At 33.9% G+C, this 26,099-nt stretch overlaps 1 protein-coding gene across 2 annotated transcripts in view; it reads left to right on the forward strand.

The window, feature by feature from the left end:
* The window catches only part of LOC134673403 (homeobox protein homothorax), a 343,072-nt gene that overhangs the window by 18,997 nt on the left and 297,976 nt on the right, over positions 1-26,099 (forward strand). For both annotated transcript variants that reach the window (XM_063531382.1, XM_063531383.1), the window contains exons 2-3: positions 4,034-4,206; positions 8,643-8,784. In XM_063531382.1, coding sequence (XP_063387452.1) covers positions 4,034-4,206; positions 8,643-8,784 — 315 coding nt within the window. The remainder of the gene's footprint in view (positions 1-4,033; positions 4,207-8,642; positions 8,785-26,099) is intronic.

Here is a 26,099-nt window from a genome sequence, read left to right on the forward strand (position 1 = left end):
ATTTTGACTTTATTGTAGTCTTATAAAATGTTGATACGGTCATAATATGTTATGTGATAAGGCCGAATTTCCATACACCGTTAGACCGTAACTTATAAACAAGGATCGGAAAAACGCACGTCATTTTAGATTACACTTATATTTTTTTTATTAACATAATGAAGTCTCTGCTGTACGGGACAGGGTTACATTTTCGAAATGACGGCCGTTTTTCCGATCCTTGCTTATAAATTATAAATAATAGATCTCGTTCTCCCATCTATTTGGAAACAATGCGTAACAATTTGTATGCTATTTGAAGTACTAAACACAAGATTAAAATACTTTGTTACTTGTTACTAATATAAAGTTCATCATTGATTAAATGAAAATAATGAAATGCATTTCTAGGTTTCAGTTTACTTTGCATTAAAATTGATGAAAAAAATATTTAGTAGTAAAGGTTGATTTTTATTTGAATTTTAAAATTCCTAAGAAGTATCCTAAAAACTCCTATATAGGTAACATTGACGGGAAGTAATCATCACAGTTTAGTTAATTTTCAATTATTCTGTAAATTTTACAGCTAATAATAATATATGAAATGTCAATTCCGAATAAGCATTCAGTTATCGATAAATTTTATATCGGAAGGAAATCCCTAGTTAATTGATGTTATTGCCACCGCGACTTCGAGGTCTGGTAATGATTTAATTTCCCTTCAGTGATGTTTGCGGTGTGTAATTTAGCGTTGAATTTTTTATGACGGAATCGTGTGTTTTGCGGTTTATATAGTTTACAATTAGGGGTTACTTAAATACTTATGTTTTATACGCGGATACTTTGTATTTATGCCAATTCGTTTAATTAAATATACTATAAGGGTATTATTTATTTGATACAAAAGTGAATACCTATTTATAAGGGGTGTGAAAAAGACTGAATGCCATCAATTAATTTAACGAACAATGATATTGTTAAATATATCGAAGCGAATAAGAAGCTCATAAATATCTGAGCACCACATGGTCAAGGCGTTTGAGTACATGATATTTTTGAGAGCCCATTCTGTAAAAACGTTGACACTGCACTGCATAAATGCTGTCATTTTTAGGCAATTTTTTTCGACAGGATAATTTTATTAATTTCAAAGCAATTTTACTCAATATTTATGCTATGAGCATTATTTCCGAATTCAATGATTCCTTTCATGAAAAAAAGCAGTTTATCAATGCATGTTCTGATAAAAGATGTTTTACCCAAGTTTCTAACCTTTCCCACGTTATGTCACCTTCGTTCCCGGCAATATTAATATTTATATTGAGCTTATCAGCAATCTCGAACAATATTCGCACTAAAACAATTACTGCTCTTAACATCGGCGGTAACTAATAAAGTCCCGTGAATGCAATACCATACACTACGGAGCGTCAGCAAAACAGTGGGAAACCATTCGATAACCCACTTAGAAAAAAAAAACTGTAAACGGAAGGATAGGGTATTCGACTGTATTAATTTAAAATAAATTATTTAATGTATGGTGTGTGTGGTGGTTTCAAGCACCAGATATTTTTTTACGCGAAAAACATAAATAGCAGTTATTTTAAAACACAATATCTATTTAATAAATCGGATAGATGTATAAAGTAGGTGAGTTGACCGTGACGTCACTGTGTAATGTTTCATATAAATTCCAAATCTTTTTGACAGTTCTAAAAAAGAAACTGAATTGACTAGTAGGGGAATACTCGTATGTTCGCTATAGTCTGTATCTTTAGGTATTTAAAAAAGTGTAAACAATATCTACACTAAAATGGCTTCTTCAGCAAATAGTGCTATTGCTACTCCCGCATACTCCCGCGTGGTTGTTAAAAACTCTCAACCCTTTTTACTCGTATAAAAACAGTGGTACGTATATTATGTTTGTAAAGGGAATGTTATCAATAACAAACCATAGTTCCGTTTACATAACAAAAAGCAGTATTCAATCTTAATAGTGTTTATTAAAATTATAATCATATAGATATAAAGATTAAATTAATGTGACAGTAATTCGTATCGATACGCGATCGTGCTGGATTAATCATAGTTGCCTGTTCGCTACGAGTAGTTATTGATTTTGTTTTTATTGATTATTTCGTAAAGCAGTAAATATATGTATGATCAATTGATCATTGTCAAGAGGGCGCTGTTATTGTCGTTTATATGGTGACAAACCAGTGAAAATATTAAAAAATTGTTCCAATGAAATTCCGCAACATGGCGTGTGAACATATATTACCTACTGGTCATATGTATTTTGGATCTTTCTTAAAGGCCAGTGTAATACCCGAACCCAGTTTATGAACTTAAAATAATCCATAGACAATATTTTAGGGGCTTTAAAATTGTAGAACACTTTTTATGATACCTACGAAACATCAAACTTAAGGGTATTTTATATGCAAGGTGCTAAACGCGTTTTTTTTTCAACGACGAGTATTTCTTTTTTCAATTCCTTGTACTAATATGCTGTCTGTACGTGTATGTATTGTTTACTTGCCATTGCCAGTGCTAAGTAGGTAGCCAGTAACGAGACCTAGTGCTTACTTTATCGACTGAAACTGATACTGCGCGTAGAAATAAAAAAACTGTATAATGGCAATAAAAACTCACAGTCCAACTAACGTCGACAGTTATGTGTTCCGGTACAGGTTTAAAATATTGACACAGGATGTTTATAAGAAGTGAAAATGAGATACATTTGATGTCTACTTAGCTTTTCCAACGACACAAACTTTTTTTTCTGCTGCGCAGAAGTTTCAGCCAGTGCTTCTGCGTAGAAAAAAAAGTTAAGGCATTTTTCGAACCTTAAATTTATCGGAGCGTGTTTGTCATGCCTACGACAACGAAAATGTCTACTAACGTTTTAGGCGAGGTAATGACGCATCGATCGTTCCAAATCGCACAGTCACTGATAGCAGACACGCTCTTCAAAATCGTTGGGTCTATTCATATAATACTTAGATGCTACGTGCGGTTTGGAACATTTTAAGATGATACATATCTCTTTTTTTTAACAACTATGGCGTGGATGCAAGTCCTTTAAGCCAATACATATCTCAATTTTGTGGAGTTTTCAAAGCGTGTTCGTAAACACATTATTGTTTGGAATATGTGAACAGTTTGAACATATAAAATTTGTTTGTAAAATAGAGGTTATCTCAATTAATTACAATTACTTGAAAGACAAAAGCTGCACTAAGTGGCCTGTCAAATATTCTTTAAGCCCCGTAATCTACAGAGAATATATTTTAAAAGCTTAAGCAAGTTTAATTGATGGTAGATAGCCATCGGTCGATGACTCGACTATTTTAATGAATATTCAGTGCCCTTCGTTCTTTTTGGACAACTTAAAACTTTTTAATTGTAAGAGAGGTGTAAAAGGATTATGTTTTGTCCCTTTTTTGGGCACTTAAATAGAATGAGAGGTGAAGGGGTTTATTCTGGTTTGTAATGCCTTTAGACGCGATGACTTGTTTCTTTGCAAAATAGGTGTTTATTGATTTTTGATGAACATTATCAAGATTTTTAAATATGACAATGTTATGTGACGAAAAATATTCAGTATGAAGTTATATACCTCTTGTTATTCTAAATAATAGAATATTTCCTGTCATTCTTTAACTTTAAACGGTTAGAGACAGGTGTGCAGTGACTCCACACAAATCAAAACCAGCAATTTAAGTCACTAACACACCCGTCATTCTCGGAGCAGCCGTAGCATGATCTGACCACAAATTATTATATTTTATTTTACATATGAAATAATAACCAGAATTTATTTCATTTTTGTCCTGTAAAGTACTAGTTGTTACACCAAGCTACGCAATGACAAACTGGGTCAATCTCAAAGTATGACGTTTTATAATGACATCCCTCATTTAGTTTTGTTCAAGTCAGTGCACAGTTAGCTTAGACGGACTCTACATCTTTACATCCTGATCCTGGCCGATTTTTTCCCTTCTAAGGCCCTGGTGTTACATAACCTAACATAACCTTAATTTTCTTGCAGTACGACGAGGGCCTCCACGGGGGTGGTTACATGGAGGGGGGCGCGATGTACCACGAGCACAGACTGACGCACCCCCACCTCCCCGCGGTCCACTACCCCCCGCCGGCGGCGCCCGCGCACGCGCTGCCTGGCGAGCCGCTCGTCCATAAGAGGGACAAGGACGCAATATACGGGTGAGTCCGGTGGTAACGTGTGATGTTTCTATATTTTTGATGAGCTGGTAAACTCTTCTTTATATTTCCTACATCCTAAGGCATGCTTAAGGCATTTATTTAGACCTTACGTGTATAGAAGTTAAGAATACCTCAGGGTACTTTAATGGGACCCATTTTTTTACTTGTTACTGAGGAACATTTTGGATATTTGAGCAGTTCTCATACCTGTACACATAAAAAAAAGATTTATTCTGGATAGAGAGTCCTTACCTGGTTTTCATTTTGACATTTGATTGAATGCTTGGAAAGTAACATTGGAATGGTTTGCTACTTGCTACTCTAAGACAAATCTTCTATAATACTACTTATACTGCTGTTCTTCAGATTTTTTTATTTATAACACAATGAAAATTAAGATTGATCCCTCTTTTAGTTGCATTATATTTTCTTTTGTGGTATTCATTACTTTCATTAAAATCATGTAACATCTTCTTCATCATCATCATTCATTGTGAAATGAAAACATTATATTTCAAGCAACTATTGTCACATAGATAAATACCTTAAAACTTGCATACATATTATTACAAAATATATCTTAAAACTAAAAACACAATTATGGCTGCGATGCAGTTCGCAACCCCGCAGTGTCAGGGAGCCGGCCGCGGAACCGCCGGAACTTGACACCCTTCCGCCAAAACTCCTCCTTGGTGAAGGTCGCTAGATGTTCAGTCGTAACGTTTAGCACAAAAGAATTAAAATTCACACTGTGATATGATTTCTGCTAAGCAATTGACATGGTTGTCTAGTTTCAATTTTCCACCAGCAACATCAGCATTCATTCTTCGAACTAGCACTCTCCAATCGTGACGACACGCACTATCAGTTATTACCTGATATAGACATAATTATGGATCCGTATCGTGGCGCTCAGAGCGTTATCTGATAGGTCATAATCTCTGTTTGTTATTATTATGACAAATATTTTCGATTTTTTTTCTGATTCAAGTTCATAGCATTATGAATTGAGTTATTTACATTGAAACTTTGTGTAAAAGGGAAACTTCTTCTTATGACTGCTTCCACTAGTTTTACTATGAATAATACTTGCCGGTATAACTGATGGAACGAGCAGGTCTCTCTCTCTCTCTCTCTGGTCTGATTCGGTTTGCAATCTTCTTGACCTCCCGGTACCTACTTATATGTGATCGCTGCTTTTCCTTTAGTTTCTCAAGCCTTTTATCGCTAGACTTTTATTCCTTGCTTCAATTTCTTTTATACATATCTTATATATGATGTTTTTTATGAACTCAACATGTTTTCTTATGAAGTGTCCGCTTTTAATTTTATATATTATTTTTCATATTTAACAGCTTCCTCCTTTTATTTTATAGTTCTATTGTGACTTTTCCAATCTTCGCCTTCACCACATTTATTACTGTTTAGAAAAATAATATATTAATACGAATATAACCAGCAGCCTAACAACGTAAATAATGTGACATATTAGGACATTGATGGTTCTAACAGCAGCTATCAGTGACATTAACAGCTGCGCACGAGTCGATACTGTTAATTTATGGACGAGATAAATAGGAAAATTGATTCCGATTTTAATTTTTTATGATATTTGTTATTTATGGTTGCTATTTGTGGCATAGCGTGGGAAAACATAAAAAGTAATCCGAAAGAGTTACCTGTTAGAATTTAATATAAAGAGTCAGGTTCTCTTAGCTTGCTAATGACTGTTTCTTGCTAAAAATCTTGAACAGACCATTAAAAAATAGAGTTAAGTTGAAGAAGGATTATCTACAGATCAATATAGTCCTCTATTTGATGCAACATTTTTCTATAGGTACTTTGAAATTAATCTTTCCTTTATCGCTAAAAAGCTTTTAGCTCCATTAAATTTCCACCTAAACTCAGAAAAGACATTATACTAAACAATGTTTGGTAAAAATTTGCGTTTCATAGCCAAGATGAGATGGTATCAGTCAGAGGCGCGACCTCTGCCACTTGGTCCATTACAAGGAGCTTAGTTTTATCAGACCAAAACTTGTCAACAGAGGGCGGGAGCCAGTGACAGCGAATTTCGTTACTCACAATTTTGTTCTATAGAAATGTAATCTGATGTCAAGTTCAAAATTGGAAAAGAATTGAGAACTGAGATTGGAATTTTGTTGTGATTTATCACCATAGTCATCACATATACCGTTTTTGATATAATTGTCAATTTGAATACATACATACTTACTTGACGTTTTCGTAGTGTTTTTATATTGTTGTTAAAATGTTATTAAATATATAATTTCTTAACGTTATGAATTGAAATCGTTGCGAATTCCTTTTGAATGATTGGTGCTGTCAAAACATAATTAAAATTAATATATACTGCTTTAGCCTTGTTAATGTTAGAAGAAGAAATAAATATTTTTACACTGAAACGTAATATCAAAACAGATCTAGGTCAAAATTTAATTAAAACGCTGTTTTGCGTTTCTAGTTTTCTTTATTTTTATTACGTGTAAGTATAAAAAACTATAAACCACGGATTTTATGACATTAAATTATTCATAACTCAACGCCACGATGCATCCATGTTCGAATAAATCTAACCGACCATAAACAATGAATATTTTTAATTTCCCGCCGTAAATACGAGCTGTGGCGTATTTAAAGGTCACCTTTTTTAATGGCTTTCTTACACTTTCAAGCACTGTATTTTATTTGTTTTCACGCAATTTCTTGTGTTTTGTGCGTAGATGCGTAACCGTGTGAGTACAATAACCGCGTATTATGATAATTGCTAATAATAAGTGGTGTATTTTCATATTCCGACTTTTAATTTTCTGCTATAAACTCCATAACGCTCGTAAATCGTTGTGTCTTTGATTTAAAGATGTTCGCGCCAGTTTTTACTATTTGTTTTAATCGTAATCGTAAAAGTATTTTTTTGCTTGAAATGCATGAGAGAGAGAGTTTTTAGATTAATTCCAGCGTCTCTTGATTGCAAGGAATACATTTTACGCAATTTTCACATGGTAAAATGCCGTAAAGATTGCTTTCAATGATATCGATGCATTGAATATTGATGAAACATTACTAGCTATTTCATCTCTCACTAGTAAGCTATTTAGGTCAATTTTTACGCGCGTATATGCCAAAGCATTCTGAATATGCGCGAACAAAAATATATAAATATAAAAGACGTAAGATGTATGTTATATATACAAACTGCTTTTATATGTAAATTTGTTTGGATCAATTTTTTATTTAAAAAAATTTAGTCATGAATCGGCACTACTTTAAAAAATTTTGTTCTGTCAAATAAAAGCAAAGTGTGGTAACTATGTACCTATGGGATGCATACCTACAGAGTTATTGCCTTTCAACTTTGAGTAGCAGTACGAGATTTTTTTCAAAGTAGTGACACAATGTGACCGTGTGTCGCTGACACTGGGACCCCACATCCAAGACACTAGATGATATCGGCAGCACGTCTCATCACAATCTGCATCTCATCTCACTCGCGCACTCAATTATCCTATTGTTTGAATTTATAAGATTTGCCGCGACTGAAGAGCGTGAAGGGTGTGGCTTTGATTTGCTTTTAAAGTTAAGATAAAGATTTGTTTGGGATTTAAGGCTGTTTGGGACGCTTTAAATTTTGCGTTGACCAAAGAAGGAATAGGTACTCGAGAGAGGGAACTAGTTTTATAGGATATATATTGAGCGCTAGCTATAATATCTTTATGGAATATTTGTAGTAATATACATAGAACATAAATTATCACGCCAACAAAAGAGTCCATCGAGAATTACACTGTACTGCTCATCCCCGCACTTCACTGCTTTCACGTTGACATGAGGTGATGAGGCCAACGCAGTCGATTAAAAATATATACAAATTTGGTGAGGGAACACGTCTGCTCCGAAAAAATTAATAGGATAGCTATAAACTGCCTTCATTGCTGTCCTGACAGTATTCTTCTCCTAGCGTTCAAGTTGTGTTATCAATGTGGAGACTACCGGCATAGAAAATTTTTGGTTGAGAAGACTGTCACAGGGCAAAAACTTTCGTCTTTGTATACCTACGTAAGTCGCTCAGGCACAGTCTGAAAGGAAGGACTCCGCTCCATTTGCTCTACCTTCTGAAATATGTGTAATACAAACGCAAGAGTTTGAAGCGACGAAAGAGGATATAGAAGGCCTTACCTTACCTGATAGATGGTAGTAGTTAGTAGTAGTAAATACTTTATTGCACAAAACAAGTACATAACACAGAGAGAATACAGTAAATGTGTACAAAGGCGAAATTATCCCGTTAAGGTCTGATGAGATGGTCTTCTCCAGATTGACGTACTGTTATGTCCAAGCTGCTGCTCATTGCCTCCGTGTGACCAGCATTACAGTGCACCAAAACTATGTGCTGACTAACTGGCAACCTGTTCCAGGCACCCCCTGTTCCCCCTGCTGGCGCTGATCTTCGAGAAGTGCGAGCTGGCAACGTGCACCCCACGCGACCCTGGCGTGGCTGGCGGCGACGTCTGCTCCTCAGAGTCTTTCAATGAGGACATCGCTGTCTTCAGCAAACAGGTACTTACATTATTCACTGAGGACTTTTTCATAGCTCCAAGCTCCAATATGTCGGAGTGATAGAAAGGCATATACTGTAAAACCACCCAGCTATAGTCCACTACTACAACTATGCTGCAAAATATCAATAAGTGATACTTCCTTTCTTTAAGAAATAAATGTCTTCCTTATACAAATAAATTCAGATTCTGATTCTTTTTTTGGTTTTGTTTAAGATTTTACTGCTATCTATAAATATATTTTTTTCTTAGAACCACAAAGTTCAAATAAGAAGTACACCTGAACGATGATTTTGGTTAATTTTGGAGTATATTTGGAAGCTTTTGGACCTTATTTGGATAGTTTTATTAAAAACATTACATTTAGGATTAATTTTAGAATGAGTGGAATTTGTTCAAAAGAGAAAAGGTTAAAGTTAACTGCAGAGCTTAATTAAAAAATATTGGATAACTGTTTGCCTATAATACTGATTTCAAGGAAATAGCTGAAAAGATAAATAAAGACCATTACGTATGACCAATCAGATAAGGTGTAAATCGTGGTCAGGTCGGCTTCGGATCATATTACATCAACATCCATGCCAGCAATAAAGACTCTTATTGATATAAGAATAAAAATCTTTTTAGGATGCAGCAGATTCACTCTGATGGAGGTGGGTCTCGAAGCGCGATCTTCAGTTATCAAATATCGTACAGATATCTGGTTTCTAGATTATAGTTCAGTTATAGATAGCTTTAGGAGTTGACTTTAAATGACACCAGAGGGCCTACCGCCAACATCGAAAAATCGTTATCTGCCTCTCTATCGCTCTTGCATATTAGGCCTGAGTTACACTTGTAAGTTTTACTTACGTAAGTAGGGACACGGCTATACTACAGAATGAGAGATGAATATCGTTATCTCATTCTAACAAATAGCTTTGTCCCTACTTACGTAAGTAAAACTTACAAGTGTAACTCAGGCCTTAGAGCATGAATGTAAAGCGAATGCCCTAGTGCCCAATAGATGAAGATATCAACTCTATTGACAATGAATTAATTTTAAATATGACATGTATATTGTATAGTGCGAAATAAAATAGTAGAAATTAAATAAAATGAAACTATAAAATTTCCGTACTAAATTGTTACCATGCATTTAAGCATTTTACGTCAAAAATTTGACAGTTACGTAGGAAGTGGCGCCCCCAATAATTTTCTACAATTTCTTGTCGGACTATATGTATTGAGACAGTGACGATCACTCGTACAGTCACCTGCAATAATATGTTACTCTTCGAAGGCCGCAAAAATATGTGACACGCTCTTACGGCTCTACAAATAAGATCGTGTCAGATATTTTTGCGGCCTTCGCTGTGTAACATATTATTACAGGTGACTGTACGTTAACTTTATCCGTTCTAATTGAATATAGCCAGTAAAACTAACTATAGAGTCAATGTTATTACAAAATAACTTCCATTAGAATTTAAATTAACCGATATGAGTCTGGAGGCGTATTCTGATTGTAATAACAGGATATAAATTTGATATGAATTTGTTATGTCAATGTGACGTTTCTGGTTGAAGAAATGTTATTTTTGACACTGACAAATCATATCCATAAAAAATCTAGATAGAATTCATATCCTGTTTCTACAATCAGAATACGTCTCGTGTTCTAAAAATAATATCAACGTTTAAAATTATACGACTATTGGCAACTTTGTTGAAGATACTAGCAACATTACCTAGGCAATGACGATAAGATCGTCGTAGGTTGCCTGTTAGTTGAGTTGACCATGCGTAGTAAATAATTGCTAATATCTATGCTGTATCTGCCCATAAACAATTTATATATGAAAGTATTACTTACCCGTTTCCTTTGCCATTTACTCCCGTTCATTGCATAATTGCCTTCCCTTAAAATTTCCGATAGACATAAAAAGCAAACCCACCAAAGAAGTTTTTTGTTTTTTAATGAAACTAAAACCTAGCTCAGAAAATGGGGCGTTTTTCAGACACGATAGGTTAAAAATTCCACGCGCCGAGTATCGTATCCCCCAATAATTCGATTTCATATTTCCACGGAAAAAACCCAACGGCGGACCGAAAATCCGTAATAAAAATCCATGCTTCCCCAATTTCCATTCCATACACAGCGTCCATTCACTGCCCGAAATTACTCTGCAGAACACTGGCCGGAATAACTTTGTGAACGCACCTGCCGTCCCATCACGATTAAAAAAAAGAAAAAAAAAGTAAAAAGCGCGCGAACGCATTGGCATATTAAAATGTCGCGCAAAATGGCGGCTGTAAATCACTGGCCGCAATTTCTTACAGTAATGCTTTAATAAGTCTTAGGCGTAATTAGTAACGGTAAAATTGAATCGCATCGGATTGCTGTAGGCGTTTCAGTATCGATTGTTCAGGGTTCAAGCTGTAATCGTTTAGCTCTATGCTTGTTTGTACGCAAATTTTATCGTCAACTAAATTAAGTTTCGTATCAGTGGGACATAATCGATCCGACGCGTTTTTATTTTAATTATCATAACTCGTGAGTTTCTCGCCGGAGCGAATTGAATTGCTGTTTTTTTAGCGAGGCAAGATGTCGTCTAAAGCCAGTTTTTGTAAAAACAGAATTGAAAAACCGCCGTCAGGTGAATGTCGCCGCTTTTTAAAAGTTTAAAAATCGAACAATGGTGTCGCCACTGTTATTACCCATGAGTAAATTTTTGTTAAAAAAGCGAAAGTATAAACTCATAGTAGAAAGCTGTTTTAACCATAACATTTACCCAATAACAGTAATAACATGACAAGCCGAAACTAACACGTATCATTTGAATAACAATAAAACGTTCAAATAGAGTAATTTTACAATCCTTCCCGTAGAACCGGCAATCAGTAGAACCAACAATCAAGACCGTGTAATTTTGTCAATTTTTATTACCGCAAGTGTTTTTTTTTTCGGAACACAATAGGCGTTGACGTACTGCGGTGGCAGCCAGCGACCTAACGTCTTCACTTCACGAAAGAGGTTTTAATATCAATTCTGGCGGAAGTGACTTTGTATAGCCGTAATGATATGAAATTTCCCTTTATTACCAATATTATTGAATCGTTATCAGTCAAAGACTTCATTGTACTGTAATTATTGGAAGTAAATGGTATTTATAGTTGTTATATTGTAACTTTTGACCTGAGATAACTGGTCATGGAACTGACCGTTATTATTTATTGTAGATTGAGGAAGTACATATACTACATAAGTGATCTTATATTTACTTGGAGACAAAGGATAAATATAAAAAAAAATATTACTTACTTTTTTAAACCTATATTATGGACATTATAGTAGCTTAAATAAACAGAGGTAAAAGTCTCTAATAGTCTGTCCTGAGACTTAAGAGAATAGGTACTAAACATAAATGACAACATTACTCCGATAGCATCTTAAAAACATTTCAATCACAAAAAATCTGTCACTAAATGTCTGATTGATATCAATTAATAAACCATTTATCATTAGTTACGTGCGTTAATCGCCTTAATTGCAATCGTAAAACTTATCGGGTGCATTGAGATAAAATTCGGTGACGACTCATAATAAATCATAAACCGTGTTTATTTTCGATGCCTATGTTATAAATATATTTTAAGTGGCTGAGTGATTGATATATAGAGCCACTTGTGAATGCTTCACGCTCAAAATAATGATTATAAGTAAAATTAGTAATATTGAATTGGATGATTGACAGTTATGAATTTGACAGATTGCGCGTTCCGTTTCATGTAAAATGGGTGTAACTTTAACAATTACACACGTAAAATATAGTCATACTTTTTTTATAAAATCTGGGTGAAGAACTTTGATATATATTTGTGCAGTTATAGAAAGACTTAAAAATAATTTCATACGATGAATAAATATGTAGGTAAAAACATTGCTCGCATCTACTTTATACTATGTGTCACGAACGTTTTTTGTCGTCTATTATATACATATCTGTTTTTCATATTACTTACATCATGTGACGAAAGTTAACTTTAACCCACGTGGGAATATACAAATAATTAAGACCACGTGTGTGACATACGTTCCATTCTCACAAATGTAATCATTGGGAAGCGTTGACACAGCGTAAAAGCGTTCATGCAGCATTTTAAACTATGAGATAGGTAGGTACATATAATTTTTTTTAAATTGTTTTGTCATATTAACATTTTTTTTAGTATTCTTACAATATTAATACACGCTTAATTGCAAAGACATATTACACTTACATTTATATTTCTTAATTAATTAAATACAGAAATATGACAGCATTCCAATGCTTGGCCACGTTTTGACGGGTGCGTTGACATTGTCAGTTTTTGCTGTCATCAAGTAGACTGCCAATTGTGACTGATGACTCATAACTATAAAGTACTTGAATATGTATATGCTCTGTTATGGTGACTCTGCTGCGGTCGATTTGGATATTTCATATTACATTTTCTCATTTCAAAAAACTCCAGTTCTAGATAATTTTTGGTTATTTCTATCGTTTCTTGCTGTCTATAATGTGTCGCGTTATTTTTCAAAGAGATACATTATCAAATATTAATACGGAACACTTCAGAAAAAGAACAAACTATATTATGCAACTGATCACTAGTTGAATATGCGCCACTAAAAGGTATCTTTTCAAAAATGGTTTAACAAGACTCTATGTATAATACTTCTCTTCCATGGTATCACCAAGAAATCTACTTAATAGATACTATAATTGGTACCAATATTTAATAAATTCCCGTAGCATAAATAGTAAATTGGCGCTCCAGTAATTGGTAGAGACGGTTCTTATAGAGCACTGTAATGACAAGTAATTAAGAATAATGATGGAATGATAATTGCTCGCGATTGTTTTTGTTGTGGGGGGTCAATCCCCTGGTAATTAGACACATCTGGTCTTAACTTTAGTATTATGTATGTGACCTGTAAGCGAACATGTGAAGGTAGGAACAAACAAAACTGCTACAAATTTTGCAATTAAAAACATGTACCTATTACCTAACTTGAAAGAATATATGTATTATTTTTGTAATTTGCATCAACCATATGCCAATAATCAAAAGCAAGAATGTAACGTAGTGAAATAATTAATTAAAAAACAATTTTAAAACCAAATAATTTTTAACCCTGGCCACACCGCTCGTGATCTAGCAATATTAACATCTTGAATTAAAAACCATTCCCATTGCGTTGCCTAGTTTTTAGCGCAGTTCACACAAGTAGCAATATAAATGGCGTTCTGATACAGATATCGATTCAGTAATAAGCTATTTCCATCTTTAATTACTGTAATGGCTGTTATTTGACTTGTGTTTTCGCTTAGACAGATATTTATTCGTTTTAGATTTTATTGTAATGGAATCACGCTTGCCACTGAAACGTGGGAGCTAGTGCTTTCTAGTTTATACTGTTTATAGCTTTATTAGCTCATAATCAGTTGATGTTATAGCCATTAAATTTTCCATGGGATTAAAAAAGTTGGAATTGGTCTTAAGGTGGTATTCCTATTCCACCTATCCAATCATTGGACCATTCTTTGTCCAATGTGTATTGCGTCTCACATTTTGCTTAATGTGAGAGTCTTAAGAATCGATGTGGGATGCGAAACCTACCTCGACGCTCATCTCATAGTGGAAAGAATTTAAACTTTTTTGGTTGCATTTAATGAATAACAAGTCACCCACCCAATATTACAGGGTCCTATGTTACATTTTCAAGATGTAATTTTTAATGTCACTATGACAATTTTTCTAATTTCAGTTTGATAAAAGAGAAACATAGAACCCTGTAATACTAAACCAGCGAAGTGTTCTCTTCTGCGCAATGTAGATTAATTATTAAAATAATTATGTGTTCTAAAGGCACGTACGGTCACCTGCAATAATATGTTACTCTTCGAAGGGCGCAAAAATATATGACATATGCCCTTAAACCAATAAAAGCGTGTCACATATTTTTGCGGCCTTCATTGTGTAACATATTATTGCAGATGACTTTACATACATAACCAAGTAGTGATCATCATTGTCAGCGACCGTGTACGTTCTGATGGATCTTTTGAAACTAACCGCGGACAATAATACAAATAAAATCGAACAAAAATTAATGAAACGTAAAACTCACGCGTATTTTAAAAGTAGCGTTGAAAAATTAGGCCAAGTCCTCCAGAGCGCGCCGTAATGTATCGATGCATACTCGAGCTATAATAACATATCAATCTTGGCACAGTACGTTACCCGCACAGCATTAACGAGCACGGGCGCGGGAGTGGATGGCCAAGTTCAGAGAAAGTTATGTTTTTGATTTCAAAATTGTTACGTGGTTTTAAACCTTTGCAATTAAATATGAAAATAAGTATTAATTAGTAAGTGTAAGTATTAAAAATTAGATGCGACAGTAAAAAAATATTATAACATAGTACTTACTTATAAATCAAATTACTTATTAATTTTGCTCTGGGCAAAAATAATATCGATTGATTTCATCGTCGTTTATACATATTCAAAGCTTGTCAATCTGGTTTTCTATAAATATACCTAAGGCTAAACCTTTAACAAAACTGGAATACTCATAAAACTGATAATATTCCTATCAATGTTAATAACCTACCTACTCTAGAGTATATAATTTTATTACTGTTATTAAACTACACAGATAGAAGCGTGTGGCTTAAGAACTTGGCTGTAACAATGAGATTTTAATTACAAGCTGAGTAGCGCCGTCGAAAAAACGCAGCCACGGCCCAGCGCGCGCGCAGCATGATCTACGCGCAGACCGTGATGCACGGCGATCGAAGACTCCGACTAAACAAATATTAGTATACTTTATTGCGACGAGATAAAGTCTACTTTAGGTCAATTGTGTCTTAGTCGAGCGCGTTTGCTTACATGTATTATCGGTTGCCGAGCCAGGTGACTTCGCTATCTGCTCACAAATATGTATATCGGCAATATATTGGCAATTTATTCGTAAAACAGTATAAACAGTTTTAAACATGTACATATTGACATGCTTATCAAAGTATTTATGTCAGTGAAATCGGGTTGCGTACATACGAGGATTCCTGTAATTTTCCCGTCAAAAATATTAAAAACAACAGTGTAATTGATAAAAAATCTTGCAACTTGGCCGTATCACAAATTGTGACGAAAACTTGCTAATCACTTTTTACGTGTCAATCTGTATTTGGCAGTAACATTAAAATTTCAAATGTGTTGCCAGATAATGTCTTTATTATGCCACTATTTATTAATCCTGGTCACACCTTGTACAAAATAACATGGAGCCATAAATCATATAATGTCAACAGATTATAAATATGTGAAGAATTATTTATGGTTGTGACAGATGAATATATTCGTATATTTCAATCGAAACTTATTCCTGATAAACGCACATTTCCACGGTAAAAGAACAATAAAATATATATTTATTATTATTATTAAATAGACTACGCCATACGGTGAATATATATGGAAGATACTCTGATTACTGTATCTTTGACTACATATTTTGATATGAGAATAATTACATATATTAATACATATTTATCTTTACTCTTGCTTAAGTAATTCAAACACAGTTAGCCTAACTTATCTTAAACAAAAAAAAGAATGCAGTAAAACTTGAAAAAATCTGCAGACTACAAATAAAATTGTGCTTTGAAATTAGGAAAATGCCCCATTTCGACAAGATCACACAGTTTAGATTATCCCACGCCACGTCTATTTGACAATCACGCTAACACCGTTGCTCTTTCCACAATCCATCCTTGTTTACATCTGTCCCGACAATAACACAATCAATTGTCATAGGATCAAGCCGCGCAATTTACTCCTTTGTCACTCTGATCCAATTTAAAAAAAAAGAAAAAATGGCGCAGCAGCTGCGCTGGAGCGCGCTAGAGCGGAACGGCGATACGATACGTTTTTTGTTTCGCTCGCACGAGGTTTTTTTTCTCGATAACGCATCGGCGATTTCGCTTTATCGTCCCCTGAGTTTTTGCGGCGGATTCCTTGTTTCGGGCTCTCGGTTTCACTTGAGAGTTTGCGTTTGTTGTTGTTTGTGATTTTTATTGATAATATTGACTTAAAACTTGTGTGCTATGAGCAAAATGCAACAGCGTTCATAGTCTGGCCAAATATTGGGTTAGTAGAGGTGAAGTTAAGATCATGTCACAGTCTACGACTCTTCTCTTTCCGCATCTACCGTAAAACATTTCATCATTCACATTTCGTGTACCTAGTTAGCAAATTAATAGCAGTAACATAAACTACTAATAATAGGACATACTGATCAACTACAAGGCTGAATATCAACTATATTATGCGCAGAGGAAGGAAAAAGTAGGAAATTAAACATTACTTAATACAAAGCTACGGATGTAAAATAAATAGATGTGCTACTCCTTCATAAGTATAGCTGGTCAAGCAGATCTTGTCAGTAAAAAAGGCTTGAAATTCAAATTTTCTATGGGACGATATTCCTTCGCGCCTACATTTTTCAAATTTGCCACCTTTTTCTACTGACAAGATCTGCTTGACCAACTATAATAAACAAATACCAACTGGACAATCTTACACGAATCGACCTAATCCCACGTATCTTAATAATATGATGTCACTGCTATTGTTGGATATAAAGAATATGAATAACTGAATAACAAAATAACAGGAAAAACAGTTGATATGCGAAATAAACATTTCACAGTTAGGAATTTACGCACCGAAATCACTATTCCATGTTTACTCATCCAAGTTCAAAAACACTATTACAATTAAAACAGCAAATGCGGCCATTTTCATTAATTAGGGAAATAGCATTAAACAGTTCGGTGCAAGAATGGGATAGCGCTAGTACGTTTAAATATGGAACTATGTATAATGGAATTAGTAACGACGCAACAAGGTTATATCAAACAGAAACGTAGTATTTTTTATATCTGTGGTATACAATGTAAACTGTCGTAAAAAAAATAGATAAGTGATATTTTTTTAATCCGTTAAAAAAGTAAGTACCTGTATAATAATCGACTTAAAACGTTTGCACAACTTGAAAAATAACTTATTAGTTATTATAATAAAATACAGTTTTAATTACACACTTTGATTTAATGATCCAAATCAGTTGCAAACGGCTTACGAAATCTAGGTTACAAAAGAAAAACAATATCGAATAGTAGGGGAATTCGCACTTGGAGACAAGCCTAGTTACACCATGCGATAGCGGCAGTGTTGCCAACGTTGCAACTTACCGAAAATTTAGCAATTTCTGATGCTAAATTGGCACTTTTTTTGGAAGATTTTACACTATACCATCAGCCTAATACTTACAAATTTCAATTTTTTTTCATAGATTCATAGATGGGTTACATAAGTCACATTGCGCTAAAATCCTTACCTACGCCTATTGGGAACACACACAGCTTTATACTGGTATAATGATGTATTGCTGAAAAATAATTAATGATATTTCACATATATGTCAGAAAAACGGAGTAATAATAAATACTATGTCTTTTTTTCATACAAGTATCAAATGAGCGTTTCATACAATTTCTATGAGCAGTACTTCATATACACCTGTGGTGTTACTAAATAAAACAGTATTAGAACCTATCTAGCAACTTTTTCATTCAAAGTTGGCAACACTGGATCGCGTGCGGCACTCAATTAGTGCTGACACGCCGACCGACTCACGTCGCGTTTTTGTCCACTTAAAACGACTTTAATATGCCGATGAACTAATCATTACGCTCTTTCATCACTCGTTTACCTAGCCTAGCCGTACCATAGTTAGTACTGGACGGTTTGAAAAAGGAACGAAGATCAATTCGATTGAATCGATTCGTTCGATTTTTAATTTACAACGACTTTAATTTCATTATGCTTTTCCATCACTGGTTTACCTAGGCGTTCCATAGTATCGACTGGACGATTTGGAAAAGGAACGAAGATGAATTCGATTTAATTGGTTTTTTTATTTTTAATTTACGACTGCAATTTGTATTTTACCCAATACATTATTTACATTTGCACTTTACTATACATATGTCTTTGTAGAGATTAGCCATTTTTATGATTAATAACTTCTAATAAATTTTGTTATACAAATAAGTGCGTCGTAGTTGTGAGAGGAATAAAAGTAGATAAATAAGAAAAATATAAAAATAAAAAACGACTCGCAATATATAGCAGTAGGCACTAGGTATTATTAGTACTTTTACATCAAAATGCGATGAAAAAACTGGCAACACACCCCATTTTAGCATTCGTAAATTAGAAAATGTGCCTGTAAAACTGTCCAGTTTCAAAAACTCGAAAATGGAACAATTTAGTCAGAACGTACGAAATTTCAATTCGAGGGTTCGACATTAGAATAAGCCAATGCGACAGTCCTTCAACGCGATTGGTCGGCCAGTTTTCGTTGTTAGGGTTGATACATTGAATATTTTCACGGTTGCATGCGTTAGGGGTTTTTAGGTTGGTATTTCTGGAGTGGAACCATTGTGGCCAGATTCTATTTTGGCTAAAATATTGTATAAGAGTTCAACTTTGCTGGTGATTTTAGTTACTTTTCTCAAATATTACAACGTATTAATATTAAATATTATACGTAGTCAAAATATATATTTTTAAAGTTAACTTTTAAACAACAATAATCGGAAGAGTAGAAAAGACAGAATAAATATATTATTCTGAATATAATCGAATGGTTATTTTACTGGTTGATATGAATGAATATATTTTGATTGCACTCTGATCTTCGGAAATTCGTCATGTTTTCCAAAAGCATATTTATATATAGAAAGCGAACAATACAGGCCGATTAGCGTTCCGTTTTTGGCGATCGCCGGCCGCGTCGTTTTTGCGGCGGGACAGGAATGGCGGTTTTTGCGGCCGCGACACAAAATGCGACAAAAATGGACGCCAAATGAGTATTAATTCGCGCCGGTTAATAATGACATAAATACACTAGGTGCGCGCCGTGCAATACAGGCTGCTTTTGTAACTTTTCTATACTATGCAGGATTTTATCAGGATCTATTCCTTGAGAAAAGGTTTTGGATTTTACCAATACTGTACGGTTATGATGGTAGTATTTGTCTATGTGACATCGTGATAATGACAGTATCCGTCACTTTCAATCGCGTGGTGTTATAAAGTGACACTAATTTTATCACGTGGATAAAGCCATCGTTCGTTAGTTCGCTATATAATTAACAACAATTTAGTAGCGCTTGTACATACATTATATCTTTTCTCATGTTCACTGAAAGGCCTTTAGAACCGGCAGAGCACTTTTAACCCCTATGCAACCTATGTAATCGTGTTGCAAGTATCCATTGGCGACGGTAATTGCTTACCATCAGGGGATTCGTCTGCTAGTTTGCCTCCTATATCATAAAATAATGATATGAACAAATTTGTAATGTCAGTCTCGCTTGCTTGCACACTAATTAAAAAAAAGTGTGAAAGTGTCATCTTCACATCACCCTGTGCCTCACTGTAATTACGAAGCTCCTCAGCGCATACCTTACGACACGTCGCGCCAACTACCATCTCCCTCTCACGCATAGGACACTGTATAGCGCCGTCATTGTCTACACGTTCCATTTTTAAATGGTAAACGGTTATGATTGAATTTCGATGGCAGGGTTGTCACACTGTTTTATTTGTGAATTATAAATGCCACTGTTCAACTCTGATACAATGATTTCCTTATAAATGGCAATTTATATATTTTAAATTCACTGGAGAGTAGAAAGATACTTCTCACATACTTACTTAAATAAAAAATCGTTTTAATAACATACACACTGACAATATCATAACGACTTTAAATCAACATTTGAGCATATGTAAGTGGTTCTAAACCAACATGAAACCAACATTATCAACCATAATCTCATTAAAAACCCACCCCCTACTAATCTAAGCGGAAATTCGCATGGAACCTGTTTCCCATCGATCGTACCTAAAAATAAAAAAAATACTCATTATGTATTTGACAGGCCAGATCCCAGGTCTCCACCATCATACGTTGACCTTCGCGCAGTATTGAAACAAAACAATACTTTACTACGCTTGTATGGGCGTTGGGGGGCTCATGTTATATTGGTTACGATGGCTCAAAGTCCAGCGTAAGAAGACCTGTGTTTCCGAGTATGTTGTACTTGATAGTGGGTCAAGTTAAAATAGGGGTTGAATAGGGAGGGCCAGTCAGAAGCAGCTGACGGCTTAGAGGGTGTTTTACCTACTGGCGGTAGGTATTTTCGTGGCTATTTTTGTATTGGTAGGTCTGTTATTGAGAGGTTATGTATCTGGAGCTCGACACAATGGGATGTGAAAAGAGTTTAGACTTTCTTTTGAATGTGTTTAGTGTTGTGTTCCTAGTGAATGGATTCAGCAATATATAATTCGTTTTTTTAGCATTAGAAAGAACTTGGAAGAAGATAAGCGATTTTGGCATGTCTTTTAATTGAAAAACGCTTATTAAAAATCACTAACTATCATTTATGAAAGCAGAAGAATACATATAAATGATGGTATTAGATTCATAATTGTTACATATTTGCCGTAACTTATTTTTAACATGTGTTTTTCAATTAGAAGACACATCAAGATTGTTTACCTTATTTCTAATGCTAAAAAAAACGAACTATAAGTAGCGAAAATGAGCGGTTAATAACATGGTCTGAACTGATATATCACGAAAACAAGGCCTAAGTTTCTAGTAAGTTAAATATCATAAGAGCATAGATATTAATAAATTATTTTTAAATATTAGTATTAAAATAATTATTTTAGGTTTTAGACTCTCACGGAGCCTCCTCTACCCTCTAGACTAGAAGGTGTAGACGAAATAAAATACGTCATTTAAAATAAATACATTATTTATTAGTAAACCATTGTGTATTAGGTATATAAAAGTGTATTATATAAATAATACATAAATAAATAAATATTATAGGACATTCTTACACAGATTGACTAAGTCCCACAGTAAGCTCAAGAAGAAGAAATTATAATTATAATTATTGGAAGAACGAATTAAAATATATATTTTTAAAGAGGCATAATTTAACCAAATTAGAGTTAGACCAAGAAAAGTCTGCAGCGATTTTGATAGCCCACGCAGTGCAAGTGTTATTTACATGTCGTAATTTCATAGAAGTTTGATGTTTAAAATGACACTTGCACTGCGTGGGCTATCAAAAACGCTGCAGACTTTTCTCGGTCGGACTTCAAATCCTGAGTTACAATGAATATGACATATCTTGGTATCTTAACTAAATGTCACAAAATACCCATACCTCACTGAAAACCAGTTGTATATTTTTAATTAAATGCATCCAATCAAAAAAATATTCAATGAACCATGAATTCTTAATAAGTAGAACTAAATTTTATTTATTTTAATCCGGCATGAGAACGCACGCAAACAGCCAAAGTAAAAGAAAAAGAAAAAAAAAGGTTATGAATCCATAAGTCCGTTATAAGTTGAACCGTGTTCCAATTTTGAATAGATTCGAAGAGATATCATTTTAAATTGGTTTCAACTTAAGAAGGATTAACGGACATCTGCCATTGGAATTCAATATTTTGTAAAAAATAAAATATACTTTAGAAATGTTAAGCCTCTTTTGTGTGTTACAATAATGTTGCTTTTATTTGGGATAACGTGATACTCTGCTTTTACAAACTTTAACCAACTGCCCGAGAAAGAGGGAAATGTTTTTGAGAGTTTCGGCAAATTTCCAACAAATACAGTTTTATTTTGTTATTAATATTTGCATTGAGTTCAATAATAAAATATTCGACTCATCAAGACTCGAACTCACATAATATCAGTGAATTCTCCCGCCAAAAACCTAAAATTATTTAGTATTTCCATTTATTAAATGTAATTTTAATATGTATATAGTCTTACTTGGCTTATTATTTACTAGGAAATTTGAATGTACTTATTAATTATAGCTTAACTATTATATATCTGATAACAGGCTCTAAAATTACCTTTACATAATGTATGACAATTGCTAAAGTCCCCGAAAGGCTAATAGCGGCCAGAAAATTACAGTATCATTACATTTCAGGCCGCAATTACAGGGGACGGCAACCTTTTCCCACTGAATATATCAACGGATCAAACGTTTACTATCTCTGTAATTTTAAAGCAATTAACCCACCCTAGAATTTCTTGAGGTTTAGGTAATAGGGTTTGAAATCGTGGAAAAATAAGTACTAGCTAGTCTAAATGATAGGTTAGAGCTAGTCTTCAAGTCTAGTCGCGGCACGTGATGTAATTTTATAAGGGGGAAATGTTGACGATCTGCTACTTACTTTAATTTACTGGCTGATAATGGACAAGGAGGTGTGGTTTTTGATTATTAATTTACCTGTAATTATTGTACAAAGTATGATAGTATTCTAGGCATATTTTTTATAGGAGTAGCAAAAAGCCACGACAAAGGAAGATAACTGTTAGAATATATCAGATAACAATCTAGATAAAAGATTTTTTAATCCCCACTAACTACTAATAATTGTAAAAGTCAGTCTCTCTCTCTGTTAACTCCTTACGATTAAACCACTGAACTGATTTTGATGAAATTTGATACTGACATAGTTTGAGGCCCGAGGAAGGACAGGATAGTTTTGATCCATCATCATCATCATCCCACGCAGACGAAGTCACGATTATTTTAATTTTCATACCTAGATCATTTGGATCACTTTATAAAAGTAAGAAAATTCTCTTACAAATATTGTGTAGGTACCTACAGTGCGACATAAAATATGTAGTAGAAAATAAATGAGGGCGCCACTTTCTACGTAACTGTGACATTTTAGAAGTATAATTATGGTAACAATTTATTTAGTACCTTTGGAAAAAATTTAGTTCCATTTTATTGTATTTCTACTATTTTATGTGGCACTATACTCGTGCATTCAACATTTTGCAAATATTTAAACAAACGGAAAGGGGTTAATTCAATCAATAACTACCCCTTTGTCATTACCATAAGGTCTAAGACACACATTATCGAGGTTTTATACCAACGAAAAGTGCAATCAACCCTCCCGCTGCGCAGGGTTCCGTACGGGGGTTCCGTCACGCAAACCTGGGTTATTTGTACGAGGCAGATCAATCAAGATTATGTCCAGTAATGCGTTAACCCTTCGGCCCCCTGGGGGTCCGATTGCTTCGTCAATGTGTCAATGATTAGCGAGTAATGTGAGTGTTTCTATTCTACAAAAATAACATGTGCCGTTGATAGTGTGGGTAGATTACAAGTTAATTCTGACACCTGTCAATTTAAGACGTTGTATTATATTACCTTATATTTTACAATAAATCTAAATTAGGTTTTTAATCTTTAGTCAGGAAGAAATCTTGAAAATTCTGATACTCAGTCGTTTAGGTGCTATAAAATACCATTATGTTTGAAATAATAGTACCAAATAATAAAATACCCAAGTGTATGTTATAAACTGACATAATAATTATGACTCTTAACAAAATTCAATGCTAGATGACACAAAAAATTTATAAAAATTACATTTGTTCATTGATGCAGCGACTTGTGTAAGAGCTATACCTACAAATAATAATACATACTTACCTACCAATGCTATTCCATAACTTTTATGATAACAAAATGCAAAATGTGTTTATATGAATGCGTAAGAGTATTCAAAGTAGCTAAGTATTGCGATGCATAACTTAACAGCAATGGCGACTTAAATCGATTTTTTCATCCCTTTAAAAGAATTAACTTTAAAAATTACATTAACACAGCCGCTACCCGCTAACTTATCAAACATTGCACCATTACGCTCTAATTTCCCGCTGGGACTGCTAGGGGTTCCAAGGGTTCCATATCTATTTTTAAAAAGAACTAAGCGCCTTGGGGTCCATACATACATACAACGTTTAATAAAACCAAAGAAGGGTGGATCGCTCATTTATTCATGTGGTGCACTTTACTTTATTTTTGTTTAAACACTCACCACAGTTGGAGTTTATGCTCAAAACAATGTTAGATAAACACTGCAAGTTCATACGGAATTTAAAGGGTTAAGTTGCATCGCACAGTGGTGCCCCTACGGCGCAAAAATATTGTAAAATTTATATTTGTTTATTTAAAAAACATTTGAGATTTTAAACGAGTGCTAATAAATTTATTTTATAGAAGTATTTTGATTGTTGTTATATAAATGACACGTTATTGTATTTTGACACTTTTGACTGTCAACTACTATGAAAATAAACTAGAATGATCCGAGAAATGTACAAAATAAAACGTCTTTCTTTGCTTTTTACGATGTTTTTATTTCAATTCGCAGCGAATGGAATGAAAAAACTTTTTAATCTTCTCGTATAAATTCATAGACGTGATCCGTTTAACAAAAGTTTCTATTTCTATTCTAAAAACTGTTTTTATACTGTTTGTTTTCTTCCGTTTACGTCAAAAAGGTGTATTTATTATATATAGACTTAAATATCAAATAAAAAAGCTATAAAAACCTTACGTCTTTATTATGCCCTTTATGAATGATTTTTTAATTATGATCTTAATCAATCATAAAACCGTAAAGCCGTATAGACTTAGCTTGGTTAAAAAAAAACGATTAAATTAAGTATGCGAAACAGGACATGCAACGCGTGCTAATAGATAAATAACTTTCTCACCTTGATAATAAGGTTCTTTTTTATATAATTATCCACTAGCAATCATAGATGGAATAGTTTGTTTTAACTAGACATCGTAAAAATTAAGCGATACTTGGAACTAAGATTTGTTGTAATGTGAGCTTTAAGCAAAACGTATTAAGGTATAAAATAGATTGCGCATAAGTTTTGTTTAACAGCCATGTCAGTTAGTCCTTAGGGCTGGCACAACCTTTTTGTCTAGATGCATAGACAAGTGATATACGATAAGTAAATCATAATATAATTGTCGTTTACATTCCATTTTCATGAAGCTGATTTAAAATTTAAATTGTATTGGTAAATTAAGAAAATTATGCAAAATAAATACAAACACCAGTGACAATGCCACCAAAAGCTTATGCTTTGCCTCTCTTGAGAGAATTAGTGATCAGTTTTATAAGAAAAATATAGTATGATTGTTTTCTCTATTCATCTATCGACTTGATTGATTAACTTTAAAATCGACAGCGTACTTAATTGACTGAGCGAAAGCGAAGGTATAGGTATCAGTTTCAGTTTGGGCAAACATTATTTTTGTATGTCCGGAAGTTTTCGTCTAGGTA

The sequence above is a fragment of the Cydia fagiglandana genome, chromosome 18 (assembly GCF_963556715.1).
Source record: "Cydia fagiglandana chromosome 18, ilCydFagi1.1, whole genome shotgun sequence".
In the NCBI taxonomy this organism is placed as follows: domain Eukaryota; kingdom Metazoa; phylum Arthropoda; class Insecta; order Lepidoptera; family Tortricidae; genus Cydia; species Cydia fagiglandana.